This window comes from Podarcis filfolensis (assembly GCF_964270895.1).
Source record: "Podarcis filfolensis genome assembly, chromosome: 11".
Classification (NCBI taxonomy): Eukaryota; Metazoa; Chordata; class Lepidosauria; order Squamata; family Lacertidae; genus Podarcis; species Podarcis filfolensis.
The window spans coordinates 62,234,580-62,248,696 of NC_139613.1; the positions used below are offsets into that span (position 1 = coordinate 62,234,580).

General features: G+C 39.8%; 1 protein-coding gene across 2 annotated transcripts in view; it reads right to left on the reverse strand.

Annotated features, from left to right (window-relative positions):
* Positions 1–14,117, reverse strand: part of PGM5 (phosphoglucomutase 5) — a 98,280-nt gene that overhangs the window by 66,221 nt on the left and 17,942 nt on the right. For both annotated transcript variants that reach the window (XM_083576904.1, XM_083576905.1), the window contains exons 2-5: positions 8,361–8,523; positions 7,226–7,372; positions 6,218–6,343; positions 4,579–4,769 (exon numbers count right to left, since the gene is read on the reverse strand). In XM_083576904.1, coding sequence (XP_083433030.1) covers positions 4,579–4,769; positions 6,218–6,343; positions 7,226–7,372; positions 8,361–8,523 — 627 coding nt within the window. The remainder of the gene's footprint in view (positions 1–4,578; positions 4,770–6,217; positions 6,344–7,225; positions 7,373–8,360; positions 8,524–14,117) is intronic.

The window sequence follows — 14,117 nt, forward strand, 5'->3', positions numbered from 1 at the left end:
AAAAAATAAGTAGAGAGGTTCATCCACAACTGTAAAATTGGTCATCTTCAAGCTGGGGGTCTTTCTACATTCCCTCACACACAACCCAGCAAAAGGGTGGCTCATAATTCTTCCTTGGCTCCAGTCTCATAGCACTGAGATACATGTACGTATATGCTTCCCATTAAAAAATAATATTTCTATTGATTAGGCTTGACTAGGCTGTATTGTGTTTTTAATATTTGGTTGGGAGCTGCCCAGAGTGGCTGGGGAAACCAAGCCAGATGGGCGGAGTATAAATAAGTTGTTGTTGTTTCCAAAACTCAGGGGAAATTCTAACTCGTTTGAATACATTTGGGGAACATTTTAAATCAGGGGAAACATGATTTATAATAAATTTTAGGACTTCCGGAGGCGGCGCCTCCGACAATGGCGGATTCCCTCTAACTCAGGGGGAGACAGCTCCGCGGAAATCGGGTCCTACCGCTGCAGCGAAGCGGGGACCCTTTAAAAACCGCAGGCGGAAGAAGCCTGCGGCCCTGGGACTCGGCGGGCACCGTTTGCGCCCCCCTGTTTGGCAAAGGAACCCTATAAAGGGCTCCGGAGTGAGACGGGGGTTGGCGTGGTGCTGAGAGTCAATCGCTACCTCTGCGGAGCGAAGCTGCACAGCTGTTGTCGGAGAGCGCTGTCCATCTTCCTATGACAATTCGGATTTTAAACAACAACCCGTGAGTAGGACAATTGGAAATTTTGGATTAAAATATTGCCTTGAATTTGACCTGAAACGGGAAGGTGCAAAAAGGAAGTCCACCTCCCGTTCTTTGTATAAAGATCAAAGCAAAGATTTTACAAGCTAAAAGCCGGGAAAACAGATAGCCTGAAGTTTCCTGCACTTTTAACCATCAAACCCCCCTAGACAGCAGGAGGAAAGGGGGAGAAAATTTGACTTTCTAATCCTGCAGAGAGAGAGTTAAGAAAATAAGCTTCCACTGTCCCTAACCTGGGGACGGAATGACAGGAAAGAAACGGTCGGTGATATTTACAATTTGAAAATAGAAAAATTGATATACAGAACTGGAAAAGGGAAAAATAATTCCAATGCTGCTTTCTGCCTGTTTGTTTTATATTGAAAGGAAATAAAATATTTGGAAATCGAAAGGAATTTTTCCTTGTTGGATACAATTTAAAGATGGATGCCAAAAAGTAACTACACCCCCTAGAGGAAGCCAGCCAGTGTGTTTGTTTTCAGTTATAAAGAGAACATTGTATCTGGGAAAATTAGACCGTGGGACTAGCTCCCTGACCTTGACAGAAATGAATAGAGAGGAAGTTTTATCTGCTCTGAACAAAATATATGATGGGCTGCGACAGCTGGAGGAGAAAATGGTTTTGATGAATCAAAAGATGGACTATACAGCAGCTAAAGTCAGCAAAGAGGTGCCAATGGAAAATGCAGCTACAGAAACTGTACAACAATCTACTCAGGATACTGGATTAATAGGGCAACTGCAAGGGCAGAGAAAGATGGAGGAGATTGTGAATGTATCTCAAAAGACACAGAGAATTAAAGCCTCACATGACCAACGGTTGCAATATTGGAGGATGGAATTTGGAGGACACTGGCTAAACTTTGGAGTTAAGAAATTTTTTATCTTTGGCGGGACTGTGAAACGAGTGGAAGATTTTTTCTGGAACAATTATTTTTTGGATTACAAATTAAACACTGGGGAGTGCAACACCGGGGAATGGGACAATTGGATAAAAGGAAATGAAGAATGTTACTGCACGGAAGTACCCGGTGATTGGCCCCCCAAGGAGAAAGAGAAGGAAAGGCGAAAGAACTCAACAGGGATCAAGGATGTATGCAACTACAAACAGGAACAAGAAAACTCGCAGAAGGGGCTTGGAAGAGACTTGACAATCAGGACACCTGATTGACAAGGATATAATGATATATGGACTGACATTGCCGTGAACCAGGAAAAGGGATGCTGGATTAACTTAGAATGAGAAACACCTTTTGCAATTAACTTATATTTATGGAATTAGTTTAATACTAATGAAACATTAAAAGATGTTGGAAAGGACGTAATTGGCTTTAGTAAAATGTGGTTTAAATTTTGAAAGTTTAATGATTTGAGGACAAGATAAAATTAATGAAATTATTGTAAAAATGAAATGGTTTGAGTAATAAGGTGAAATAAGAATTTGTAAGAATGGTTTGATTATAAATGAGAATATGAGGATATTATATGGGGATATATAATTAAGGGTAAGGTAAGAGGTATGAATTTGCTGAACATATCTTTAATTGGAATACAAAGAGGGAGGTGGGAGGGAGTCAGGAAAATAAGTTAAAAAAGAAAAAAATGGTGAGAAATTGAAAAGAGGGATTTTTATTTTTCTTGTTTTTTCTTGTTTTTTCTTTTTTCATGCTGTTTGTGTTGAACTTATGACTTTGTTATTGTTTAAGACTTTGTAACCTTTTCTTTTTCTTTTCTTTTCTTTTTCTTGTTAAAATCTAATAAAATATTATTATATTAAAAAAATATAATAAATTTTATATTTTATAACATTATACTGTCTCTTTCTCACCCTAAAACAAATCTTTTCTGGAGGGATCATGGTCTATTTATTGGCTCACATGGAGTTTGATTAAAATAAAAGGGCACTACCATTCTACACTAGAAAATCAGGAAAGAAATATATTTCACTAGCAACATTTTGCAGACCCAAGCACAGTGGGCCAGGAGTCACTGAGGGGAGGGGTTTGGAAGTGTAGAAGCAGAAAATGGCTGACACCAGCTTGGGATCAAAAGCTTGGGATCAAAACATTATTGATTACAGGTGTAAGTTGGTTTTGGCATAGGCATTGGATATGTATCCTGAATCAGCCAACACAACTGCTGGCTGATAACTCCGTCAGGGTCAATCCTGGAGTTAAGCCTCCCCCCTTGACACAAATCAAATCCTGCCAGGTCACCATTTGAAATCTTCTACTGCCCACTAGCCCCGCCTGGGCTTTCAGACAGAACTCTACCCCTGGACTTCTTTACTGGGGTACCCTGAATTTTAATCCTGAATCTGGGGGTGGGGCACCAACCCACCTCCTAGCTTTTGAGTAAGGATCAAAACCAACGCCTTTTTCCACCAATGTTGTGACAGCTGCTATGAGGAAGGGAAATCCTCCAGACAGGCCCAATTTGTCTGCAGGCAAATTCCTCCCTGGCCCCAAAGATGGCAACCGAGTAATTCTACAGCAAGGCCAGACATGTGTGCTGCCCTCTTACCTCCAGGCAGAGCCACAACATATAAGGTGGGCAGGTGGGGTGTCCCAGTGGCGTAAGTGACCAAAGACTGGCTCTGCCAGGTCTGTTGTCAAAGCAATGCCCCACCCACCAGGGCCTGGATTGGTCTGTTTGAATTTTGAAGGCAATTCCGTCAGCCCCTGTGGCTGGCTGAGGCCAACTGAGATATCAACCTGCTGCACAGGCAAGTCTTTTTATCACCACCACCACCACCCTCAGCTCTCCAGGAGCTGCGCTGGGCTGCAACTACCACTGCTTGGAAACAGTAAACGGTCTTTATCTGTGAGATAGATTTTGAAATTAGACCCTTACTCAAACTTGCTACTCAAGAGTGGGGCTATCAACTGTTTCCTTTATACCTGCTTGAACCATGTAGTGAAAGGGGAGAACTCCCAGCACTTCTTGCCTATCAGATCCTGCCCTGGGAATCTTCCATCCACCAAGCAGGAAGTCTTTCCAGGCAGATCAACCCAGAAGGGAAAGGATCAGAAGCTAGATGAGGAGAGTGGGAGCAATAATTGGATTGAAGAAGCCATTCCAGTTTCACTACTCTGTCCCCTGAAATGGAGATGCAACTTAGAGGGAATAGAACTGCGCCCTTCAAAGAGAAGATGAAAGTGTGCCCCCAAAGTAGCATTTCGAAATACTCTTCGCCTCCAAAGTATCTTTCTGTTTTAAAGTAATATTTGTACAAGCTTGCATTTATTTAGTTCCTCCATTAAAAAAAAGACTTTGTGGTTGCAGTACATGTTCGAAACTGTAAGCCTCACTGAATTTAACATCTATGTACCATATTGGCCCAAATATAAGCTGCACCCGCAAATAAGCCACAACTTTAAAATTCATGGGGTGGGGGGAAACAATACCTCGGCTGCTTCTGGGTGGGGGAGTCATGCCGCTTTGCTGGTAGTGTAAGGTCGCGAATATAAGCCACACTTTAACTTTTCACGGTCAGAATTTTGGGGGAAACGTGCAGGTTATATTCAGGCCAATATGAAATATTATTTTTCATTTCCAGCAGCATGAGAGCTGGTTGATAGTTTTCACTTGTGACCTTGTGACCTTTCTGTAAGCAATTAAAGTTGAATTGATTCAACACTGAGTAATCTTTGAAAAACTGAGCTGCTCATAAACAGAAGAGGAATTTTCAAGGGCATAGCTGGTAGCTAGATCTTCAGTTTCTCCCACATTTTTAAATAGGCATTTACTTGAAAGTCCCTCTGTGAATGTCAAAGTTGAACAAATAAAGACAACTCTTAAACTACCAAATCTGATCTTACACAATACCTACTCCATCAGCATCAAAAGCAGCTCCAAAGCCATACTCTCCTCCTTTCATTGCCTCCAACAAAGAAGTGGCGTATGTCAGGTTCGGGTCAGGATACTGGCCACCAAAATCCTCCAAAGGAACACAGTCAACTGCAGAATTAGCAGGAGCTCCTAATTCATCACACAGGATTCTCCGGACATAGGGACCCATCACTACAAAAAGAATTGTTTTCCAATTTAGGGACCATATTTTAATTAATGTCCAGATAGAACACCCACCATTTTGACCAAACAGAAATGGGATGAATTTATATTAAACAGGACATCATAAACTTCACTACAAGTTATGACAGAGGCTTCAGAAAAAAGAGGACAGTTTTCTGTTGAATGAGAAATATTCTCAATCTGAAAGGGAGCACTGGAATATCACAAAGCACAGGAATCCAGTTGTGCTCAACTTGTCTAACAATTCTACTAAATAACCCTTTTGATAGCATTCAAATCCCTTCTTCATAAGAAGCCATTTATCTCTATTCAGATAAACAAACGCCAAAGCAAAACGAGCAGAAAGTCACATGATACAGTCTTAATAGAGTGTTTGTGGAAAAGTACGTGTTTAAAAGTGCCTGTACATTACAGTCATATGAGAAAGCTTTGACACTGGATAACCAGGCCAGCAATTATGTACCTTCCATAGCCGGCATAGTCAAGTAAGAAAACTTCACCAGAGTGTCTGAATCTGCAGTTATTGAAGGCAATATTCCACACATGAACCTGGGGTTCCCAGAAACTCTCTGTTTTAAGAACTGCCCTTATTCCATAACATTAGAGTTTTGTGGAACGAGACAAAAAAGACATTGTCTCATTCCATTTTTATACCCAGGGCAAAGCTATGGAGTTTATTAATACAATATGACCTGTCCCTTCCTATGACTGTTCTTGATCAGGGCCAACTCAATTCAATCTTAAATTTTCATCTGAAGAAATATCCTATCTTTACATAAAGTTCCTTTCACTCAGACTTGTCTCTGACATAGGAGATTTCTCAGTCTCCGTCTTCACCCCAACCACGGGGATAAGAATACTGAGCTATGTTGTAAAGAAGGGGTAGTCAACCTTTTTATATCTGCCTCCCACTAATGCATCTTTCTTGATGGTAAAATTTCCTTACCACCCACCAGCGCTCGATGGAAGGAGGATTCAGTTTGTGCTGTAGAACTTTCTACTGCCCACCTAGAATCCTGAAACGCCCACTAGTGGGCAGTAGGGACCAGGTTGACAACCCCTGTTGTAAAGATTACTTGGATAATATATTTGAAACATTTTGAACACTGTACTTGTAACATTAACAGTGCAATCCTGTTTGTTTTCTCAGAAGTAAGTCCCAATGGGTGGTATTCAATTTAGTTTTACTCAGAGTAGACCCATGTATCATGAAAGAACATGAGTTAGGCCCATTAATTTCGATAGATCTAATCAGAGTAAACATTAGTTGAATACCACCCAATGTGTTTAATGTGTTTATTCTAGTGAGCATTGTTTAGGATTGCTGTATAAATTATTACTGCATAGCAACTACCTAGCTATCATGCTCATGTTTGAAACAACATTTTATTTTCATTATATTAGCATTTTACATGTATAAAAATGGGCCTCCTTACCTCCATTCATGGCATCAATTCTGATCTTAAGTTGATTTGGCCCTGTTAGCAACCCTCTGATGGCACTGAAGTCAAAGACAGTCCGTAGAAGATTGAGGTAGACTTCCACTGAATCTATTATTTCAACTGTGCAAATAAAGGTCCAAGAAATATCTAGTTAGTGTATGTTGTCTTTCAGCAACTGAAAATAGATGGCACAGAAACTTTGGGGCCTAATCCCTCTACAATGCCTCAGGCAAATACAGCAGCCAAGTGCCCACAAAAATACTCCTGTTATTGTGGGGTGATGTCAGATGCCCCCTATTGTCAATATTCTAGATATTCTAGGAGTAAGCAAAAATCCTATTTGTGAAGTGAGGGCTAAGCAAGGTGCCATAATCAAGGAGGATACCCAAGAGATAGGACCACAGGCAAGGGTAAATTGGGCAGTCGTATTGTCTAGGATGAAATTAGAGATGAAGTGACACCCATGTTCCAGCAAAAAATCATTTATTTATAAGTATCACAAGCCAGCCAGCATTTATTACTGCTGTCCTGTTGATTTCCATAGTGAAGTTAAGCACATGTTCATGTCTTTCCCATCATATTAAATTGGATTTGGTGCTTAATTCTGGCTGGATCGTATTTATATCTGTTAGAAATGTCCATGCTCCCTTTTCAAAAATGTTGCCCACTATTTAAAATAGAACAAAATAATAACAGCAACAACAAATAAAAATAGCAGTTGTTTTAAAAGCAAACAAACAATTGATTTAGAAACCTAAAGTAATAAAAACAAAAACCTACCATAATCAAAACTGAGTAGAATGTAGCCTGTGAAACATTGACTCCAAAATGGCATAATAAGGTGTATCAAAGATTTCCTGAAACCCTCAAACGGTCCTAGGGGAAAAGCGCTCCTAAAGATTGGAATGGACAATCTAACTTCATTGTAAGAGCTGAGCAGCTGGGAGACATTATATTCACATGACAACATGGAGACCAAAGCTATGACAAAGAATACAATACCACGGAAAGGCTTGAATTTGTTCTCCAAATCAAATTCTTGTCTTCCTAGCCGAGATAAGTCAATTCTCAGGTCTGAACAAATGGCATATTCTTCAAGGGTTTTGCTGATCTGGTAGATTTTGTCAGAAACAACATCAGGAGCTGGTCCTGCAATTATAAATGCATACATTTATAAAGTCAGTACAGTATAGGTAGTTTGAACACACTCAGAAAAACTGCTGGAGTAAAATATGCTCAGGATCAGAGTATTGATTTGGTATAGTGTTAAACTGAGAAACAATGCAAGCTTAAAATAGTGTCACACATATCAGCAGTACATGAAAGTTATATTGTAGATGTTTGTAGCCTACAGAATGCTTCCTTTTATCATTGTCTTGAATTCTAATGGGTCAACAGCCTAAGTCTCTGGCCTTTGATCTCCTAAGAAATGTAATTAAGCCCTTTGAATTTGGTGAACAATAGTTAATTTCCCTAGTCTACTACATGGAACTAAAAAGAAGAAAATACAAGTGCATTCAAAGAAGCTTTGACCCCAAAACTAATACCCCAATTCAGTGAGATAAAGCCACATGCACACAAAGCCTCTCATACACTAAACTGACATGCATGCATATATCTGCTGGCATAGCAAAATCGATTTGAGCCCTACGGAACGAAATGGATGTTTCTATTGATGCAAATGAGAATATGCCCTCATATTCAGGACTACATGAAACTGAACTGCCAGAAAAAGAAGGGTATATGTTTGATAAATAAATGTCATACAATTTTCTATGGGCTTGCACAACACCCTACATGACCAAGTAGGGTGACCATCCAAAGGACTTCCGTGTATATAAAAATGAGACTTCATACTAGTAGGTTTCAAACGACACCAGATTGTGCAAAAGACAATAATAATGGCATGTATAAAATATCTAAAAAGAAGTTGGCAAAGCCTCCAGGACATTTGATCACTGAGCACCTGTTGGTTTCTCTAGGATACAACCCACTAAAATAACTGAATCTATTAAAATCTTAGACTGCTTAGAAAAATATAGAAACAGTATTTTTGAATTTTTAGACAAGTATAAAAGTCTATTTTCAATCTGCTTTCTTCAAAACAATTGATAACATAAATCTTAAAATTACATACCTCCATTGGCAACATTAAACTTAACTCCAAATTCTCCTCCAGGTCCTCCTGGGCAGTGACTAGCAGTCAGAATAATCCCACCGGCTGCTTTGATCTTTCTGATAACGCAAGAAACAGCAGGGGTGGATAAGATGCCATTCTGACCAATAACCAATCTTCCAATCTAGACGAGCCAGATAAAAAGAACAAGATCACATTTTGTTGGCATGGGGTTGAGTTACTGAGTGATGCTCAATGATACCAAACAAACATAACGAAAAAACAGTGCCATCTATAAGTTCAGTATACAAATTATTTTATTTAAATTATTTATTAATTAAAAGATTTCTGTATTACCCTTCACCAAAAATGGTCACAGGGCAGCTAACAAAAATAAAGTAATACGAGCAACAAGTGGCAGGAAAAGGGGCGTAATGGGCTTCTATGCGCTTTGTCATTGACCTCTGTCATAAGACTTAATGATTCTCATGTTACTTAATTAACATAATCATAAAAATGATTTCTGCAACAAAAAATGTATTTTTTAAAACCCTGGAATCTAAAAGAATATAATGTTGGGGTGAGACATAACTTCAGTGAGGAGATAATTCTGCAGATTATAACTTTTGTAGATATATTATATTATTATATAGTAGATACAATTGTATGAACATTTTTACAAAATTGAAATCAGAAAATGTGCAGATTGAGAATCATGTCCTAAATTATAAGATTAAAAGATATGGTAACTAGAAAAGAGTTATTGCAACCTAGCATTGTCTAGAATGATGTGATGCAAGAGCCAGGGTGGCATAAGCAGATCTGGGAAGTGTCAGAGATAATTGTTGCCTCTTCATTGCTTTTAGAATAAGATGTTTTTATTCAACTTATTCAAACATTTATTTAAGTGTACTCATTTCAGTAAACTATAGCTTGGCCATTTTTTAATAAGATGCTTCTAACCTAAAAGCAATTCTTTACCTTAGCATTAGCAATTATTGATGCTTTATTTACTGTATTTTTTGCTCTATAAGACTCACTTTTTCCCTCCTAAAAAGTAAGGGGAAATGTGTGTGCGTCTTTTGGAGCGAATGCAGGCTGCGCAGCTATCCCAGAAGCCAGAACAGCAAGAGGGATCGCTGCTTTCGCTGCGCAGTGATCCCTCTTGCTGTTCTGGCTTCTGAGATTCAGAATATTTTTTTTCTTGCTTTCCTCCTCCAAAAACTAGGTGCGTCTTGTGGTCTGGTGCGTCTTATAGAGCGAAAAATACGGTACTTCAAAAGAACAGATGCCTAACCACAAAGTGAACTTTACAAGAACTTTGCAAGTACACATGATGTAGCTACACGGTTGGAACATGAACACGTATCTATGCACACATCTATGCCTGTTGGTTAAACAAACATACAGTGCTATTGCCTGTTGGTTAAACACTTGTCTTCATCAAGTAAGGATGTGGCTTGAATTTAACATACAGTGGATAGGAGCATAGAAATTAGGGTAGCTTGTGGTCTGCAATAAAAATGTTCTGCTGATATGTCAATAAAGTTATCTAGGGGGGCGTGTGACCATATTTGTACAATGATTAGTAAGGGAAATGGGATGTTATGCTAATTAAACAAACAAGATACGCTGGGGACTTTCTACGCCTTTTCTGTAAGGGAGGGGGAGAATGAACTTCGAGCCTTTAAATACTTGTATAATTTCCTGATTCTGTGTGGCTCCTCTGACACTTTGTGTAACCAGGTCACCCGCTTGCAAGCATAATAAAGCTTTCCTAATTCACCAACTTGTCCAAGGTCATTTTATTAAGGATCCAGAAGACTCAAAGTCTTGATGGACCATTTTTCATATCTAACAGGAAGCCAGAGTCCAAATCCCTACTCAGCCATAACACCATAATATGGTTTAAAGCATGCCATGACAGCAGCCACAACGCAGGAAATGACTTCGACTGGGTTTCAAACCCTTTGGTGAGTTAGGGACTTCCCCTCCATGTGAAGACAGGCTTTGTCGGATTGAGGAACAAGACAAATAGAGGCTCCAACCTCTGCTGCCTTGCGACTATACTTATTCATGAGAAAGGCTATGGGAGTAAACCCTGAGGAAGAACCTGTACCTGCTGCCTTGCAAGACATCTTTGGGAGAAGAAAGGGCTCACGGAAGAACCCCGACCAAACTTAAGAGGAGGTGTGTAGTGGTGATAGGGGATTCCCTACTGAGGGGAACAGAAGCAGTGATCTGTGGGCCTGACAAGATGTCTCGGGAAGTGTGCTGTCTCCCCGGGGCTAAGATCCAAGATGTAACTGAACGACTGCAAGGAATCATAAAACCCACTGACAAATACCCCTTCCTCTTGGTTCATGTGGGAACCAATGACACTGCAAGCAATAGCCTCCATAAAATCAAAAGAGACTACAAGGCTCTGAGCAGGAAATTGAAGCAATTAAATGCACAAATTGTCATCTCATCTGCCCTCCCAGTTGAACGATGTGGCCCAGGGAGAGAGGGAAAAATAGTGGAAGTGAACAGCTGGCTTCGCAAATGGTGTAAACAGGAACGGTTTGGATTCTTAGATCACGGACTGCAGTTTCTTGAAGATGGACTTCTGGCAAGCGATGGGCTGCACCTCACAACGGTTGGGAGGAATGTTTTTGCCAAAAATCTCAGAAACCTCATCAGGAGGGCTTTAAACTGACTAATATGGGGGAGTGAGACAGTGCTCCTGAAGGTAGGAGTCTATCAATTGATGAAGATGATCATCCAAATGTCATAGACCAAATGGAGCAAACAGCACGCAGACCTAGTGGTGGGAGGAAAAAATCCTTAAATAAGAGACATGGGGGAATGATTAATGGACTTCAATGTCTGTACACTAATGCGCAAAGCACGGGAAATAAACAAGATGAGCTTGAGCTCTTGGTACAGCAAACTAAATATGACATAATAGGCATCACTGAAACCTGGTGGGATAAGTCCCACGATTGGAATGTAATAATGGAGGGATACAATCTATTTCAGAGAAACAGACCAGACAAGAAAGGAGGGGGAGTGGCGTTATATGTCAGGGATGTGTATACCTGTGAAGAGATCCAAGATTTAGAACCTCAAAGCCAAAGTGAGAGCATTTGGGTCAAAATTAAGGGAGAGAAGAATAACAGTGACCTCATTGTGGGAGTTTACTATAGATCCCCAAGCCAAACGGAGGACATAGATGATGCCTTCCTGGAACAGATGGCCAAGCATGCAAAAGGAAGGGAGATAGTAGTAATGGGGGACTTCAATTACCCGGATATTTGTTGGATGTCAAACTCAGCCAAGAGCATAAGGTCACTGGCCTTGCAGACAACTTCACTGTCCAGAAAGTGGGAGAAGCAACAAGAGGAACAGCCATTTTAGATCTGGTCCTAACCAATGTTGATGACCTGGTTAGTGGGGTAGAAGTGGAAGGATCATTAGGCGCGAGTGATCATGCTCTTCTGAAGTTTACTATACAGCGGAAAGGAGCAGCCAAGCATACTAGGACTCAATTTCTTGACTTTAAGAAAGCCGACTTCATAAAACTTAGGGAAGTGCTGGGTGAGATCCCATGGACAGTAATACTAAAAGGAAAGGGAGTTCATGATGGCTGGGAGTTTGTTAAGAGGGAGATAGTAAAAGCACAACTTCAGGCAATACCAATGAGACGGAAACATGGAAGGTGCCTAAAGAAGCCAGGGTGGCTATCTAAAGAACTTTTAACTGAGTTAGGATTGAAAAAGGATGTGTACAAAAAATGGAAAAGGGTGGAAACCACCAAAGAGGAATTCAAACAAATAGCCAGCATGTGTAGACACAAAGTCAGAAAAGCTAAAGCACAGAATGAACTCAGGCTTGCTAGAGAGGTTAAAAGCAACAAAAAAGGCTTTTATGGGTATGTTTGTAGCAAAAGGAAGAACAAAGAAACAGTGGGGTCACTCAGAGGAGAAGATGGTGAAATGCAAACAGGGGACACAGAAAGGGCTGAACTCCTCAATGCCTTCTTTGCCTCAGTCTTCTCCGATAAAGAAAACAATGCCCGACCTGAAGAATTTGGAGCAAATGATTCAGCAGAGGAAACACAGGCCAGAATAACTAAGGAGATAGTACAAGAATACTTGGCTAGTCTAGATGTATTCAAGTCTCCAGGGCCAGATGAACTGCATCCAAGAGTATTAAAAGAACTGGCAGATGTGATTTCAGAACCACTGGCAGTCATCTTTGAGAATTCCTGGAGAACAGGCGAAGTCCCGGCAGACTGGAGGAGGGCAAATGTTGTCCCTATTTTCAAAAAGGGGAAAAGAGAGGACCCAAATAATTACCGCCCGGTCAGTCTGACATCAATACCAGGGAAGATTCTAAAGCAGATCATTAAGCAAACAGTCTGTGAGCACCTAGAAAGGAATGCTGTGATCACCAATAGTCAGCATGGATTTCTGAAAAATAAGTCATGTCAGACTAACCTGATCTCATTTTTTGACAGAATTACAAGCCTGGTAGATGAAGGGAACGCAGTGGATGTAGCCTACCTAGATTTCAGCAAGGCATTTGACAAGGTGCCCCATGATATTCTTGTAAAGAAGCTGGTAAAATGCGGTCTTGACTATGCTACCACTCAGTGGATTTGTAACTGGCTGACTGACCGAACCCAAAGGGTGCTCATCTTTTTTTTTTTTTAAGAAATATTTATTAATATTTTACAAAAAACAGATATACAAAAACACATAATAAAAAAACAAGAAAAAATAAGAGTAAACACACACAAAAAAGATACAAAAAATTTAAAACAATTCTTTTTCATAATTTAAAACTCATTTGCTTGTTTCTTTGACTTCCTCACACCTCCCCTTCTTGTATTCCCATTTAAATAATCAAATCAGCAAATCCTTACCCTCTTTCATTTATTTTATCTCTATAACTTAACATTTTATAACTCAGTATTTTCATCCATTATCAATTCATTTTTGCATATTCTTATTAACTTTGTTACTAATACCACTTATTTCCAATCCAACACCATTTTAGTTATTTTTTTTACCTATTTATGCCCTTCTTCCATATTCTTAAAGCATTACAGCTGGAAACCACTTAATTTCTATCCAACATCATTCTAACATTCATTAATTTTGCAATATTTCTGTAGATAGTCTTTAAATTTCTTCCAATCTTCTTCCACCGCCTCTTCTCCCTGGTCCCGGATTCTGCCAGTCATTTCTGCCAATCCCATATAGTCCATCATCTTCATCTGCCATTCTTCCAGGGTGGGTAGATCTTGTGTCTTCCAATACTTTGCAATAAGTATTCTTGCTGCTGTTGTAGCGTACATAAAGAAAGTTCTGTCCTTCTTTGGCACCAATTGGCCGACAATGCCCAGAAGAAAGGCCTCTGGTTTCTTCAGGAAGGTATATTTAAATACCTTTTTCATTTCATTATAGATCATTTCCCAGTTTCTTTACATTTCCAACATTTATTATCGGGCAAATGATATATTTTTGCAAGCTTGACTGGGGTCATGTACCACCTGTATATCATTTTCATAATATTCTCTCTTAAGGCATTACATGCCGTAAATTTCATACCTGTGGTCCACAAGTGTTCCCAGTCAGCAAACATAATGTTATGTCCGACATCTTGTGCCCATTTAATCATAGCAGATTTCACCGTTTCATCCTGAGTATTCCGTTTCAACAGCAAGTTATACATCCTTGACAAAATCTTAGTTTTGGGTTCTAACACTTCTGTTTCTAACAAAGGGTGCTC